General features: G+C 39.9%; 1 protein-coding gene across 3 annotated transcripts in view; it reads left to right on the forward strand.

The window, feature by feature from the left end:
• DPP6 (dipeptidyl peptidase like 6) overlaps positions 1–15,203 on the forward strand; it is a 517,007-nt gene that overhangs the window by 398,951 nt on the left and 102,853 nt on the right. For all 3 annotated transcript variants that reach the window (XM_058820947.1, XM_058820930.1, XM_058820938.1), the window contains exon 7: positions 14,161–14,242. In XM_058820947.1, the coding sequence (XP_058676930.1) occupies positions 14,161–14,242 (82 nt within the window). The remainder of the gene's footprint in view (positions 1–14,160; positions 14,243–15,203) is intronic.

A 15,203-nucleotide genomic window follows, 5' to 3' on the forward strand; every position in this document is an offset into this window, starting at 1 on the left:
GGAGAAAAGATCCTGGCAAAAGGATTTTTCATAAAATATGTCTGTGGCAATTTTGCTATTTGGTCAGAAACTTTCAAAACCTTCCTTTGTGTCTATTTTCAACACAGCAGGTACAAACATTTGCTATTTCCGTTGCCAGTTGTCACAAATCACAAAAACATTTTTTACTCTGGCTCATTTGCCTTCTGCTTTCAGTGGCTCGAGGTTTGCACGGGGGCTCAGAGCCGCGGTTCCCGTTTCCCTGGGCGATGTGAGCAGGGTTTGTGTTCAATCCCTCTTTCCTCCTGTCCCCGGCTCTGCTCCTGCCGCTGTCCCAAAATCGCGCTGCTGGCTCCGGGTGCCACCTAGTGGAACCATCCCTGTGTTCCTGGGATGAGCATCTCCGTCCTGCCCCACCTGCTCCCCTCTGCCGCTTGTCACATGCAGCTCCGGAGAGCTTCTTCCAGCTGTCTCCATTATAAATGTTTGCGCAAGGTGTCGGTTTCTCGGCTGTTTAGGTGGCCTGGAAAGGCCCAGGGATGGCCTTGAAGAGCCCGGCGCTTCAAAGGACGAGAAGAGACTTCAGATCTTTTCTCGGTCTCGGTGTTTATTAATTGTTTATCTAAAAGATTTTCTTTCGGCCCAACAGAGGTCTGCACAGCAGCCAGCCATGAGCACACTGAGAGCCCCCGGGGCAGTCACTTATCTTTATACTCGAAGTTACGTACACAATATTTATTATTTTTCCCCAATACCTTTTACCCTTATTAACCAACTAACTTCTAGTAATAACCAATCCCAAAGTGCCAACATCACCACAGAAGATGGAGGCCAAGAAGAAGAAGAAGAAGAAGAAGAAGAACAGGACACACCCCAATTCCTCCATCTTACTTCTTTAGACCCCCTGTACCGAAATCCTAAACCCTGTCTCACACTCTAATTAACCTATCCCTTCACCATTCACCCAGTGAATTCCTCCCAGTCCTCATACAGGTGTCGTCTCCCGTGCAGGATCAAAGTCCAGCCACCAGACACTTCTGGCAACATTCCAGGACTCCCGAGCCCCCCAAGGGTGGTCTCGGCCACTCTGCACCTCCGTCCTGAGGTGCTGAGATCCCACAGCAAGGCTCTTCTCGTAGCCCCACAGCTGCACTCGCAGCACTGCAGTTGCCAACAACTTTGTAATTTATAGGTACTGAAATCCAGATGCAAGTCCAGATGTGGAACAGGGAGGTCTCCTGCAAGGTGCTGGGGAAATGTGGCACTCCAGCACCATATACAGTTATTTACTATTATTATTTTAATATTAGTATTAATTTCATGGATTAAAGTTCTTTATCTTTCATAAATTAAAGTTATTTATATTTTATTAATAAAAGTTATTTTATTGATTAAATTTAATAATATTAATTTTTTCATATTAGTCATTTGCTAATATTATTTTTTATTTAATTAATAATTTTTTTCCTAATTTTGGAAAAATAAAAATATAGCCATACAGGCAACAACTTACTTAGGAAAGCTAGGCACTGAAAATTGTGCCTTGTGAAAATTTACTCCAATATGAATTATCTTAGTCAATCACATCCTTCCCTGAAATAAGAGGAAAAAAACTTAGTTACTTCAGAGTTTTTATGGTCAAGGTGGGACTGAGCAGGGTGTTTACCTAACCCAGCTGCAGGATTTCCCTCACCAGTGTTAAGGTGTTTCCCCACCAGTGCATGCTGCTGGACCACTGGTGTGATCTGGCTCTGTAGGTCCTAAGCAAGAGCTAATTTTGGATAGGATATCCAAGGGGTACTTCTGTATTTAATCTCTTGCTGTGGCCAGCAGAAATGTTACACATTTTTACAGTTGTTTTTGCATTCCACCAAATAAAGCCCAGCATAAAACACGGTTTTTTTCAGACCTGCCAGCACCCACCCAGATCTGCATGAACCATTTCCCTCTGCACACAGCCAAGAGTCAGGGATTGGTGCTGACCCCCTTGTAGGAGCTCTTAGCACATCCAGCTGGGACTTGTCAGTGGGAGCTTCCAAATGTTCTTACCAGGATCAGGGAGAAAATCAGCAGTTTTTCCCACTCCTCACTGATTTTGCATTTGAGAAAGAGGGAATTGAGTTACTCCTAAGCAGAATCCAAATTTCTTACTGGATTTATGTGTTGGGCTCAGAGGAACATGGAAAGCACAAACAGGAGCTGAGCTCAGCTCCCCTGCCTGCACTGCCAGGAGTTTCACAGGTCTGGAAAATCCTGCACGAGTGCCCCATGCTGAGCCCCAGCAACTTCAAGAGAAGTCCCAGGAGTGGAGTGAGTGCACAAAACGTGCTGGAGATCCACAGAAGTGATAACAGGGAGAGGAACTGAGCCAGTGCTTCACTGTGAGTAAATTTTCAAAGTGCCGTCTATAGATCTCTGTGCAGAGCTCCCACTGTTCTTCCTACCTCCTTTTTTTATAATTTTTTTTTCACAAGCCACTGGCAGGAAAGAAATGGACTTTAAATTTAATTAGAGGAAGCTTAATCAGTTTTTTACGTATCCTATTGTATATTTCAAAAGACAAGAAGTTTCCCCTTGCATGTGCTCCCATTTCCCTGTTCACAGTAAAAAGAAATTGTGATTCATTATTTAAAATCATAGATAAAATAACTTCAGGGAACTGAATTTACTTCAGAAACCTGCCCATTTGATCAAGTCTGTTCTATTTTATTTCCATCTGGCCTGTTACACATCATCTCTGTAGCACTAAAATATCTTGTGCCTCAGTGTCCCCATCTGCAAAACAAGAAGAGAAATTGTACCTACCCAAAGGATGCAAAATATGATAATTGTTGTACAGATTGCTGCACAATTTCACTCCAACATTTATAAACTTGTACTAGTTGCCCATATTTTATTTTAAGAGAAAAAAGTACAGTATTTAATAAAACCAGTTTTCAGCTAATTAAATTTTACTTAGAGCAGAGGAATATTTTCCCCCAAGAATGATCTTTAGAGGTTGAAATAAAATCTTTATGAAAAGGTATGTAAAACCAAATGAAAATGTGAAATTTGTTAAATAAGTAAAAAATTATGTTCTGTAGTTCATGGAGAACCTGCTGTTTCTACTCTTCTCTCCTCCCTCTCTAGCAATTATCATTCTATAGATTTTATCACATTTTGAGATAATTTATGCAGTAATTAGGGCACTTCTGCACAGTGTGGTGGCTTTTATGTCAGACTAAAAATAAGAAGATCCTCATGATGTCAGATGCTTTTTCAGTTGCATTTTGACAACAGAAAACTTGGAATGGTTACATTTGGTAGCTTGATGGTGGAGCTTGACCTTACATCCTCTGATGTGGACAGGAATTTTTCATCTGAGTTTGCTGGCACTTGGCTCAAGCCCTGATGGAGCTGTTTGGCTTCTTGCTTTTTATAATCTCCTGAATTAAACACTCTGTAAATCACTGGAATAGTGGTTAAATCACACACAAGCTTTCTGCCTGTGAGCACATTTTGGGCCTCTTTTCAAAGAAAGAGCCAGCATTTCATTAGGCAAAGCTGCTATTTGAGCATCACTCAGCTCCAAGCTGCGGCAGGTTGAAAGCAGCTCAGCCTGGGAGGCAGCTCAGGAAGGACTCTTGGCTGTGCTGGTGGGAGGAAATCCACTTCAGCAGCTCAACACCACATCACTCCCCCAGGGGATTTGCTGCTTGCTCACCCATGCAGGTCACTGCACAGCTTTATTTTATTTTTTTTTTTTTTATTAATGTGAAATATTCCTTTCTTGTGCAGGCAAAGCAATTCCTACCACACACTTCTTTCTTCCAGAATCAGTTGTGATGTGGGTGGACACCTTAGAAACCATGTATAGTGATAATAATAAGGAATGGTCCCCTGAGGGGAGGATTTGATATTAAGAATTAGAGTAATGACTAAAAAAAAAAAAAAAAAGCCAAAAAACATGGGTAATTAATAGTTAGACACTTAGCACTTTAGCAGAGAAAAGCCCAGCAACCAACCTCCTTATGTTACAGAAAAGGTCAAGACCTTATGGCTCATCAAAAAAGAAAAAATAAAAGGAAAAAAAGGTTTGAAGCAAACTCTCCCATTGTGATTTTCTGAGACAGCACCCTCTTAAATGGAGGCAGGGCTCCTATTAAAGTCTAAATAGTGAATAAAATGTTCTTTACTAGTGAGAAACATGTCTGCAGATGGAAATGTTTTCATGCCTTGGGATGAAGTGGTCAGCCCAAAGCACAGCCACTGCTGGGGGGCTCCAGCACCAAAAATCAGCACCAAAAATCAACTCCTTGCCATGGGTATTCCTCCTCTTTCATGCTCAGTAATGTTGAGTTAGTGCAGAGTTTTGACAGAAAAAGGAAACAAAGGTGGATGAAAGGGAATTTATAAAATGATGGTGCACAGCACTGACTAACCACAGCCTGTACAGCTGCTGCTTCCATGAATCACCTTCCCAGGAATAAAAGTGCAGGTGGATTTTCACAGTGGGAATCAGGAATTTTTGTTTGCACTTTTGCCCTGATGTTCTAGGTGCTGGATGGAGTTTCCATGAGGATACAAACAAGAAACACAGGTTTCCCCAGGGAGCTGGTTTTGCTCCGCTGCTGTGGGATTGCAGAGCCACCCTGAAGAGTGAGCCTGGGTTTTTCCTTGCTGTGGTTGGGTGATAAATTTACAGCCCATTAAACACTGTGCTGTTTGATTACACAGGACGAATAATGTTATCCTACAAAAATCAGACTTGATTTGTTTTGTGGCCATGTGAAAAAAGTCAGTTTTGAGGACCCAAACCTGCAAGATTATGGGAATTTTCTCACTGTTGTGGGGTTTAATGGGTCCTGAGCTCAGATCACATGGTGAGGGCTATATAGGGAGCTGTGCCAGCCACTGAGGACTGGACACTGCCCCACCTCTGAGAATTATGTAGCCATCCATGCCACAGCTCTTGTGCACTCCACCATGTCCTGGGGCTCCCTGTTCTTTGTGTCCTGACCCCTCCTCAGGTAATCACTCACCAAATTTAATAGTCTAAAAAAATGCCCTGTTATCTCAAAATGGGCATCCTGAACCCCTGTGGAGCTCAAAACATATGGGGAACAAGTATATGGGGATATTTTGGAAAGCAAGAGAGGACCTCTGGGTGGGAAATGGATGCTACAGACAGAATTTTCCTTGGCACAGTGACCACTGAGAAAATCTCTTTGTGGCAAAGGTGTAAAATACCTGGCTGATAGCCCAGACTGTGTCACTCCAGCCCTGATGCCTCTTCAGCCTTTACCCTGACATTTACTGAATGCTCCACTAGAAATTTGAGGAGATAAGACTGGAATAGGAAAAGTTGCTTTCCCGTGTCACACATGAGAAGGTGATAAGAGAAATGAAGGGACCTTCCATCTGCAGATACCTGAGGGCAGATGTTATATGTAATATATGTAATATATGTAATATATGTAATATATGTAATATATGTAATATATGTAATATATGTAATATATGTTAAACTCCCTCTAAAATGCAAATATTCTCTCTTGTGTAGCTACTTCAGGTGTCTCCACTTTGGGGCAGAAGTGCAGAGCTAGAGTGGTGCTTTTGTCCATTGAATAAGGAAAGTACTTTGCTACCCAAAAACCAGTCCAATTGTGATGGGGTGGTGTGTAAAAGTGATCACGTCACTGATGATAAAAAACTGAAATAATGGCACAAATAAATGTATGCCTTGTAAATTTTGACTGATGATGACAGAGTCTGTGTGGGGAGAGGCTGTTTAGAAAGGTGTCTTGTCACTCTAGGACACAGAACAGAAAGACACGGACACTGGATTTTCTAAGACAAAAAAGAGAGCTTTTAGTTTCTGACTCTCACATTTATAGATTTCCAAAAGTGTCTGTGGATTGGAGGGTGACAATGCCACCTCTCTAATGACACTGGATAAACCAACCATTAAATTTCTCATCTTCCATAAAAGAATGCAAAACGATAAGTTATTTACATAAAGTGTGTGAGAAAGTTCGTTACAAGAATGTAAACATCAGAATTCTTAGAAAAACTTTAAAAAACTGTGTGACAGTGTCTCAATACCCCTGAGAACCTACACACAAACCTCCACGACCTCCTGACATGAGTAGAAATAAGATTTGCTCAAAGACTTAGTTTTCAAAAAGAAAACAGAGAATACTGAGTCATTCTGGTTTGGTTTGAAACCAAGTAGCGCAGGCTGTTGAATTTTAGAGCACAAGCCCAAGAATCAATCTCTTGCCCAATTAAAAGTGTGACCCAGTGAAGTCTCCTGGTAACGAGGCCCTTCTGCTGTCTCTGGTGATAGGAGATCATTTCTGTGTCTCATTTTATGTACTAGTAATCCCAGATTGCTCTCTGCAGGCATCACATCACTGTGCCATATTTTTATTAGTGTTTGAAAGTCAGACAAGGTCAGCTGGATGGAAAATGCTCAGGTTTCATCACAAACATCCTTTCCTGCAGATTGGCAGAGATTCTCAGAAGAACCCCACTCAACCCAGGCTCATCCAAAAGATCTTCCCAGTTCATTCTTAAACATCTCAGCGCTTATCAAGCTGTTTCTCTTCAACCTGCATTTTTCCCCCCAAATTCTGAATAGCTGATCTTTGGCTAGCTGCAATTCTGACTAGCCTTCTTTACAGCTTTCAAATATTTAGATTTTATTTTTCATGTCTCTGCTGTGGACAAATACTAATGAAACCCTGGTAAATCCAGGGTTTACCATATGCCTTGCACAGTGTTGAGGTCAGAGCTGACCGAGAAAGATCTACAGAGTAAAAGAAAATTACATGAGTAAGAGAAAATTGCTTTTAAGTGGTTGCATTTGTCACCTGAGTGCTATCGCCTCTCATTGTCTCTTTAGGAGACAAAATATTACTCCAGTAATAAAAGTTCCATTTAAAAATACAGTAAAAATTCACTCTGTCTTCTGTGATTTAGAGGGGTCACATGAGAAACATGATAATGTCATCATTTTAAAAGTAATGTTACCAGTGCCCAAGGTCCATTTCCACTGTTTGCTTACTCGGGGAAATGCAGAGTTTTTGATCAATGTTTTGCAGCCTCCATCACTCCAACTCAGGGCTCTGTACCAGTCTCTCATACACTTTTAAATCTTTTTTATTTTTAGGCTAGAAGGGCAGGTCCATGCCACCATTTTATACCATTACCAATGGAAGTTGGAGGCTCCTTTTCAGACAAGTGATTGGTTTTTGTGTCATTGTCCATGGCAGGGGGGCTGGAAATAAATTATTTTTAAAGTCCCCCCAATCCAAACCATTCTATGATTCTATGATTTTAAGGTGGTATTAGCAAAGTTTAGGGTTTTGCAGGTTCAGTACCAAATATTACATTGATGGGGGGTTACAGACACAGGCAGACTATATTAAAAAAAGACCTCTGAGCTCATAATTGTTGGCCTGAATCCAAAATAATTGCCAAATTAGAGACAAATGCTTTAGATTACCTTCTTTTTAGATTTTATACACTAAATCCATGGAATTCGTTCATCCTGGAAAAAATGGTTGGTGAGCACTGATGTTTTTAAGAGCAGCTGAATGAATTGATATGAATCTGCAGTTTAAATTAATAAATTCAAATTACTTTCATCTCCTCCTTCTACTTTTGTTCATTGAAAAGAATTTTTTTTTACATTGCTGTAAAGAAAATGTTTGTGTGTGAGTGAGAATTATATATTTAATAGTGGATGAGCCTAGATGAATGGAAGAGCCTTTCCCATCTAATTAGGCACTTTTATTAGAATTCCAGGAGGGTTCTTTTAGTTGCCTCTTCTAACAGTATGATTTCTTGATTATCTGTTCTGGCAAGTCTTTATTCCCATTTGTATGATATTTTATTTTATCTCACTGTGAGTCTCAGCAGGGCTCTGTATCTCCTGGGGAGAAATTTTCTTAATGGCACCTGTCTTCTCTTCTCCTTGGTGAATTTTGAAGTAAACAAGTCATTTAATAGTGTCAAGTCATTAAAAACAACTCATTAAAATTGTGTGTGTGCTACTCATGGAATTGCATTCCTGCCTCTTAGAAATCTTCCTCTCTTCCTCCATATCCTTATCTATGGTTCTTTGTAGATTTATTACTTAACCTGTATGTTTTACATCCTTTTATTTGTTTTTGCAAAGTTCCTCAAGTTTGCTTTTGTTTCCTCATCGTGCATCAAAAACTTTCAAATATTAAGAAGTTTCCAGTTTTTTATTGCCCTTCTGAATTTAATCTTTTACTCTCTATTTTCTTTCCCTTTTTCTAAGGAAGAAGAAATCTGTCTTAGCTGCTGTCAGATTTTGTTATTAGAGGTAGAAGACATTGAGTTCTGGTTCTGAAACAGATAGTTTAGGTAGATAGTTTTTTATACTTAACCATAAAAAATGCTTAAAGTACTGTGAGCTGATGTCCTTACGACTGTTGTCTTCCAAAATATTCAGTCCTGGCTTGAGGCATGTAACAAGAGGAGATATTTCTGCTGTCCCCACATGTTTTTGTAGCTGTCTTTATTTCTTCAACTTTTATAAACTAATTACATGTAATATAATAATTACACAACTAATGTTTTCCAAAATTATGAAATAGTGAAGTAAGAAGGTTTAAAATTTTTCCCCAGTAAAACATATATACATAGTTTATATAATTTCTTTAGAGGATGGACATATCAGAGCAGCCTGTGCTGAAAATTGTTGCATTTCTGTTCACAGTGACAGCATACTCAAAGAATTTCCATACCAATTCTGTTGTTCTGTATTTGAAATTAAAATTAAGTTATGAAAACAGACCTTGGAGCAGCAGCTTATACCATACCCCAGAATTTGACTGCTTTTTTCAGGTTCAGACATTTTGAGTCTCACCTTGTAAAATATTTTTCTTGAAGTAAAGGGAGCCACTCCCTCAATTACAGTGGAAAATTTCTGGGTATTTTTAAGGTGCTTTTGAAGAATTTTATATAGAAGAGTTCATAATTTTTGTGCTCAGAAAGAGAACCAGTGCCACAAAGTCTCTGAGGGAAATTTGCCTTCTTTAGGAGAAAATGCCAGAAGAGGGAACACATAGGTATAAAAATTTCAGTGAAAACCAGGACAAACTCTTTCAGACAAGTTCCTCATTAGTCAAAGTAATTTTTAAAGTCAAATGCAGGTAACACATGATTGATTAGTTTGTTTTATTCTACATCTTGTTCTGAGCTCAATTGCAAGCAAAGGTGACTTGGCAGTCAGAACTTTGCTTGCACTCAGGAACTTTCCTTGTTTGGAAATTTTGAGGGGAGACTTTTTGGCAAAAATACTTCACTTAAACGAGCAAATTTCTCAATTTATTACTTCAGAAATGTTTTTTGAACATGGTGCTGAGGTCATGCTCGTGTCTGGAGCAATTTAACAGTCTCTGGTCCAGACAATGTCATTTTAATGTGGAAGAGTTTATGTAGCACCTGCTCCATCTTCTGTCTGGTCTGAAATGTACTATTCCCTTCTTTCTCAGCTATAAGATCAATCATTTTAAAAGTGGAAGGAATAATGGCAACAGTTTAATAAGGTTTTGCCCGTTCTTTGGCCGGAAATTAAGATTAAGGCTCTTTTTTGGGAGGAAATAGTGAAAATATTGTGAGGATTCAGTGAACCTATTTCTTCATCCAAACCAGGAGCCAGAGATGTACAGACTGCCTTCAGAATTGCCCATTTCCAAGCCAGCATCCTGCACAAATGAGCTCACAAGGGACAGGCTCAAATCCAAACAAGCCCTAATTATGAGGGTCTGTGAGGAGCACTGGCTCTTTGGAGAGGCTGAGATGACCTATAATATTGATTGATTGGGGGAAAAAAGTACAGAAGAATTCTAAGCAGGCTGTTTTGGAGGAGAAGGAAGGGTGTAGCTGTGGAGAGCTATAGCTTAATCGGCATAACATACTTCCCAGAAGAAGCTGAGTGGCATGAGATCCCATTTATCTGTAAAATGGAAGAGTGCTCCTGGCACACAGGTGTGCATTTGGCCCGATTCCCCTACAGGAATTTAACAAAGGAGAGTTAAATGCCTAGAGTAGCATGGGATAATTGGAAGTGTGGTTGATAAATGCTCTCCAAAAGGGTTTTTCAGTTTGAGGATCCCTAAGAGCTTTCTCAAAGAGAGCATCACAGAGTTGTGCCAGTCCTGCCCAGAGCAGACAACTCTCCCTCCTCCTTGTCTTTCCAGCTAATAAAATAGCCCACAGAAGTTATCTTATAGTTAGTTAGGACACAATTTGCCCAGAGAATACCTGAAAGTGTTCAAGGTCAGGCTGGATGGGGCTCGAAAAAACCTAGGAGAGTGGGAAGCATCCCTGCCCATGTCAGGGGGCTTGGAACGAGATGATCTTTAAGGTCCTTTCCAACCCAAAGCTTCTCTCTGAGTGAGTCTTTTATAATGGATTTGTATCTGTGAGTCCTTGATGATGGGTTTGGAATGGGTTTCCTGGGGCTACCAGAGCAGGAGTCCATGCATATTCCAACATGGGCCTTGCCCCAGATGGAGCCCAAATACATGTGTGGGAATTTGAGCTTTCACTATGAGGTTCTCAAGTGAGGGAACTCCATTTCTGTGCCACCTTTGGGCCTGCTGACAGCACAGGTTTCCCTGGCTACTGCTGGTGCAGCCCAGCTCCAGGCGACTCCTGTGTTGCAGACATCTTTTTATGAAAATATTCTCCTTAGGATTTTTTTCTTCCTGAGAAGCTGTGAGGCCTCAGAGACAAAATGTAAACAATGATCATCTGCTGCTGTGGAATGCAACAGGTGCATCTGTGATTGGTCTCATGTGGATGTTTGGAATTATTGGCCAATCACAGAGAGTCTGGGACAGCTGTCTTTGTTATTCATTCTTTTCTATTCTCAGCTAGCCTTCTGAGAACCTTTTCTTATATTCTTTTAGTATAGTTTTAATGTCATATATATCATAAAATAATAAATCAAGCCTTCTGAAACATGGAGTCAAATCCTCATCTCTTCCCTCATCCAAAGACCCCTGTGAACACGGTCACACTCCTGTGGTTTCTCTGAAGCCTGAGGGATCAGGCTTGGCCAGGAAAATCACCTCAACCCCCTTGCACATGGTACTGAACTTTGCTGCAGGTAGGTGAGTGAGTGTGGCTACTTCAGAGAAGAAGATTCTCCTCAAAAGATGAGAAACAAGCCAAAATTTACCAAGATGGATATGTGCTTCACTCAGACACATTTGTGGGGGGTTGGGATCTTGGTCTGCTTTCATAGCCTGTGATAGGAGGGAATAAGTCACAGCATGAGGATGGATGTACACAAGATTTTGCTACAAAAGAAGCTTCCCAACCATATGAGGCCACTTAGAAAAGACTCGGGAGATGCAACTCTGTTTTTCCTTGGCTATACCCATGAATGACAAGATGACTTTATTTTTTCTTTTTGTCTGCGGCACAGGTCTTTGCTTTTCCTTCTGCCTTATCAGCTACCAAAGCTGGTTTATGCAGCATTTTTCACTGTATTAGAGGTTTCCTCTTCTAAAAGATGATGCAACAAACAGAACTGACAGGATCTGTGTGTGCTCTGGTCTGAATTATTTGCTGTAATTGGCACGTCTGTCCCTTAGCTCCACCTGCGTTATCTGAAGCATTACAGCTTTAAATTCTTACAATTTGTATAATCCGTTTATTTAGGGATGGTATTTCCCCCTCTGTTTGTAATTTCTTGCTCTTCTTTTCACCATGGGTAAAATAACCCAAGAACTAGATAGTTCATTTGACAAATAAGGATGTGCTATTTTTTTCTTCCAAATGAGGTTTTGATTTGATTCACTGTTTTTCTCTTTTCCTTCTACCCTCAGAGGTTACCCTCTGTTAAGATAATCAAGACAGCTAACCAGAGAGATTGATTCCTAACAGGCATATCTGACTGGAAATTTAAACAGCTAACACACACAATCCAAAACAAGTGGTGTGGTTCATCTTTCTACAGCAAAGGGAATTTTGTGGCTGCTCTCAGTATGAGCACTGTGAGTTCTCTTATCCATACCTTACCAAAACAGCTTTAGGCTGCTCATAAAGGCACCTTCTAGGTAAAAAACATAATAAAAGACACAATTTCACAATTTTGCTCTACAGGCAGCAGCTGTGGATGACATTTTGCATGTAGAAATGAAAGCTGTCTGTGTCCCTTATGGCACACTCACACTTTGAAGTGTCAGTGCCTCCACCATCCCCTCTTGCCCCTCCACACCCTCTGTTCACCCCATCTCCATCAAACCTCCAGCTTTACTGTGAGGGTTCCACCTGCAGGAGTGATGGAAGGAGGAACCTGTGGCCATCAGGGTCCCCACCTTGGGTCTGCCCCGATCCTGGCTGGCCTTTGAGCGGCTCAGAGGAAATGAGCACGGGAAGATTGCACAAAATCAGTTCTGAGCATTCCTCTTGCTGCTGTGCTGTCCTTGCTCCTACAGCCCCAGTGCAAACGAAGGAGCAGCCCAGAGACTGTGACTGGGGTGCTGCACCAGGCCCCAAAAAGGCAATAAAGATGTGAAAAATGCGTCTTTTATGATTGGCTTTTTGCAAATATTAAAATGAATATGATATGTGCTGTGTTATAAAGTTATACTGAATTAATTCTCTTAAGTAGTGTGTTAAATTAGATTAGTTTTAGATTATAACAAAATGTTAAAATAGAAACTATGCCATGTAGGATACTTTTTTTTTAAAGAAAAGACTCACACTGATATAGTAGCCACAGGACACCTAAATCTATCAGAGAAAGTGAATTTATTGCCCTCTTATCAGGAGAAATGAACTTCTTCCTGCCTTGCTCAGCCCTGAAGATGCTGTTAGGATTCAGAGGAAGAAGCTGACACTGACCAGACAGAATCCTGTGTTTGAATGGAATTTATTTATCATGAGATGTATGAATATGCAACAGGTTATTGTTTTTAAGGGTTAATCCTCTGTTAATGTGGGTCCTTTTTCAGGCTTGTGCTGCCTAGAGAAAGGTACCCGGACCATCCGTAACTCTTTGTTTCTATTGTCTCATATTGTCATAATTCAAATTGTCCAAATTATTATTACTCCAATTAAATTGCTATTTTCATAACCATTTTATTCTTTAAACCTATTAAAATTTGAAAACCAAGTGATTGGCGTTTTTCACAAAGGGAATTCACTTTGTGCTGAATTACTGCATGCAGTTCTGTTCTGTTTTGAAAACATGTTCTGTTTTCTGCAAAACCCTGTGCAAGGCCTTTTGCTTAAAGGCCAGGCAGGGTTTGGCTGTTTTCTCTGGTTTTTGGTGGTGTTGGCCTCAAATTGCCTTGTTATTCCTGTCTGTGGACCGGTGATGATAATAGCCTCACTTTTTCAAGCAGTTTGAGATCTTCTAATGAGGCCCATTTTATACAGGCTTTATTAGAGTTCTTGTTTGTAGGATGTTACAATACACAGGGTTGTTGCAATGTGACTTCAGAATATGTAATGTAATTATTTGTGCTGAGTATAAATACAGTTAAGGCAATGCTATCTATGCTGGGAGAAAATGACATTATGCTGCTTTGACATTTATCAAAAAAGCCTCCTTTTTCTATATTGCATTTGCTGTTTGTCACTTGTGTTCTGCTACCAAATGAAGGTAATGGATGAAAGAACAAGAAAAGCATTTTATTTTCTAAAAAAAAAGTAGATATTTTGTGTTAATAGGAGTTTTTCCATTTGAAGTCAGTCTATCTATCAGTTGTTATACAGTTGCTAATCTTTTCCATCACATTCAAAGGAAATTTATGAGGCAAAAAAGTCTTTGGGTGCAGAAGACAAAATTTTATTTTTCTTGTGGCAGTAGGATTAAAATATAGAATTATTGTTTATCCTTTGTGGACATGATCAGAGTTGATAAATACAATTACATTGTTTGCCATCCCTGAACTAATTCTTAAGGCTTAGGCAAGTCAGCAGTGGAACTAATATGTTTAGCTTCTTATTAATAAGAAACAGAAATTGTCACTTAAATGCTTGACCTTACCAACACTTGCTAGTGTTTACCTTACTGTTAAAAATCTGCTGAAACCTGGCTGAAAGGCATCTTACAAGTTTGTGGTGTATTTCCAAAGCACACCTGTGCAGCAGCTTAAACATGGACATTTCTGAAGCTGAAATCTTATTTTTCTCTTTTTGCAGGGATCCCCAGAATTTGTATCCCCCTGAGGTCAGCAATGCAAAGCTTCAGTATGCTGGTTGGGGTCCAAAAGGGCAACAGCTGGTAAGAGAAAAAACAAGTGTGCAAATGCATTTAGAGACCATGCTGCTATTGCTTGGAAGTAAAGAAATAATAATTCCTTTTCTGAATAGTTTCTTGAAGCCTGTGTGGTAGCTTCTAGCAGTTATTTATGACTGTTCTATCATGTAATTTATTTATAAAATTCCCAAATATATCCGTTCACTGCAAAGTAGTTGTGTCTAAAAATGCAGAGAAAGACCTGTTCATGAAAGCTTTTTGAGAGGATGCACCTGCTTCTCCCAGTGTTGGACACAGGACACATTATAGAGATAATAGTTTGATTTATTTAGCATCTCATTGCTTCACAAGGGCATCTTCAGACTTGCAAACTTGGCTCTGGGGATATGTTAATATTAGCAGCCCCATTTGGAGAATGCATCTCTCCAGAACAGAGCTGCCCTGAATTTGCCCTGTGGTTGTTTGCAAAATAGACAGAATTAGAAGAGGATCCTGGAAAGTTTTCAGAACTGCTTTAAGAAAAAAAAAACAACCACACCACTTGTCAGGGATTCATTGTATCTCATGGAGCTATTCATACTGCAAAAATCTTAAAATCCCCAGTATTTTACCCCTCAGCCACTGCCATCCTGGATGTGCCCATTTTTCAGAGCATGTATTTCCTGGCCACATCCCCTGGCTTCATTCCCTGGTGCAAATCCAATATTAAGTTTTTTCTATATTCCAAACGTTCTCTTTCTACCATAACAAGAAATGAAAAAGTGGCAACTTATTTTTTGATATGGAGGCTTTACACTAAGAAATGAGCTTTGAAAGCTCATTATAAAAGAAAATCTGGCATGGATGTCCTGTTCCCAGTCCTCTCTTGGGGACTGTTTGTCTGTGTCCTTAAGTAGATTGTTTTAAATTCTGTGATTAAAAAAAAAAAAAAACAAAAACAAACAAACCAAAAAATAGGAGTCATTGTCATTGCAAGCCTGAAAAT

Source organism: Ammospiza caudacuta, chromosome 1, assembly GCF_027887145.1.
Source record: "Ammospiza caudacuta isolate bAmmCau1 chromosome 1, bAmmCau1.pri, whole genome shotgun sequence".
NCBI lineage: Eukaryota > Metazoa > Chordata > Aves > Passeriformes > Passerellidae > Ammospiza > Ammospiza caudacuta.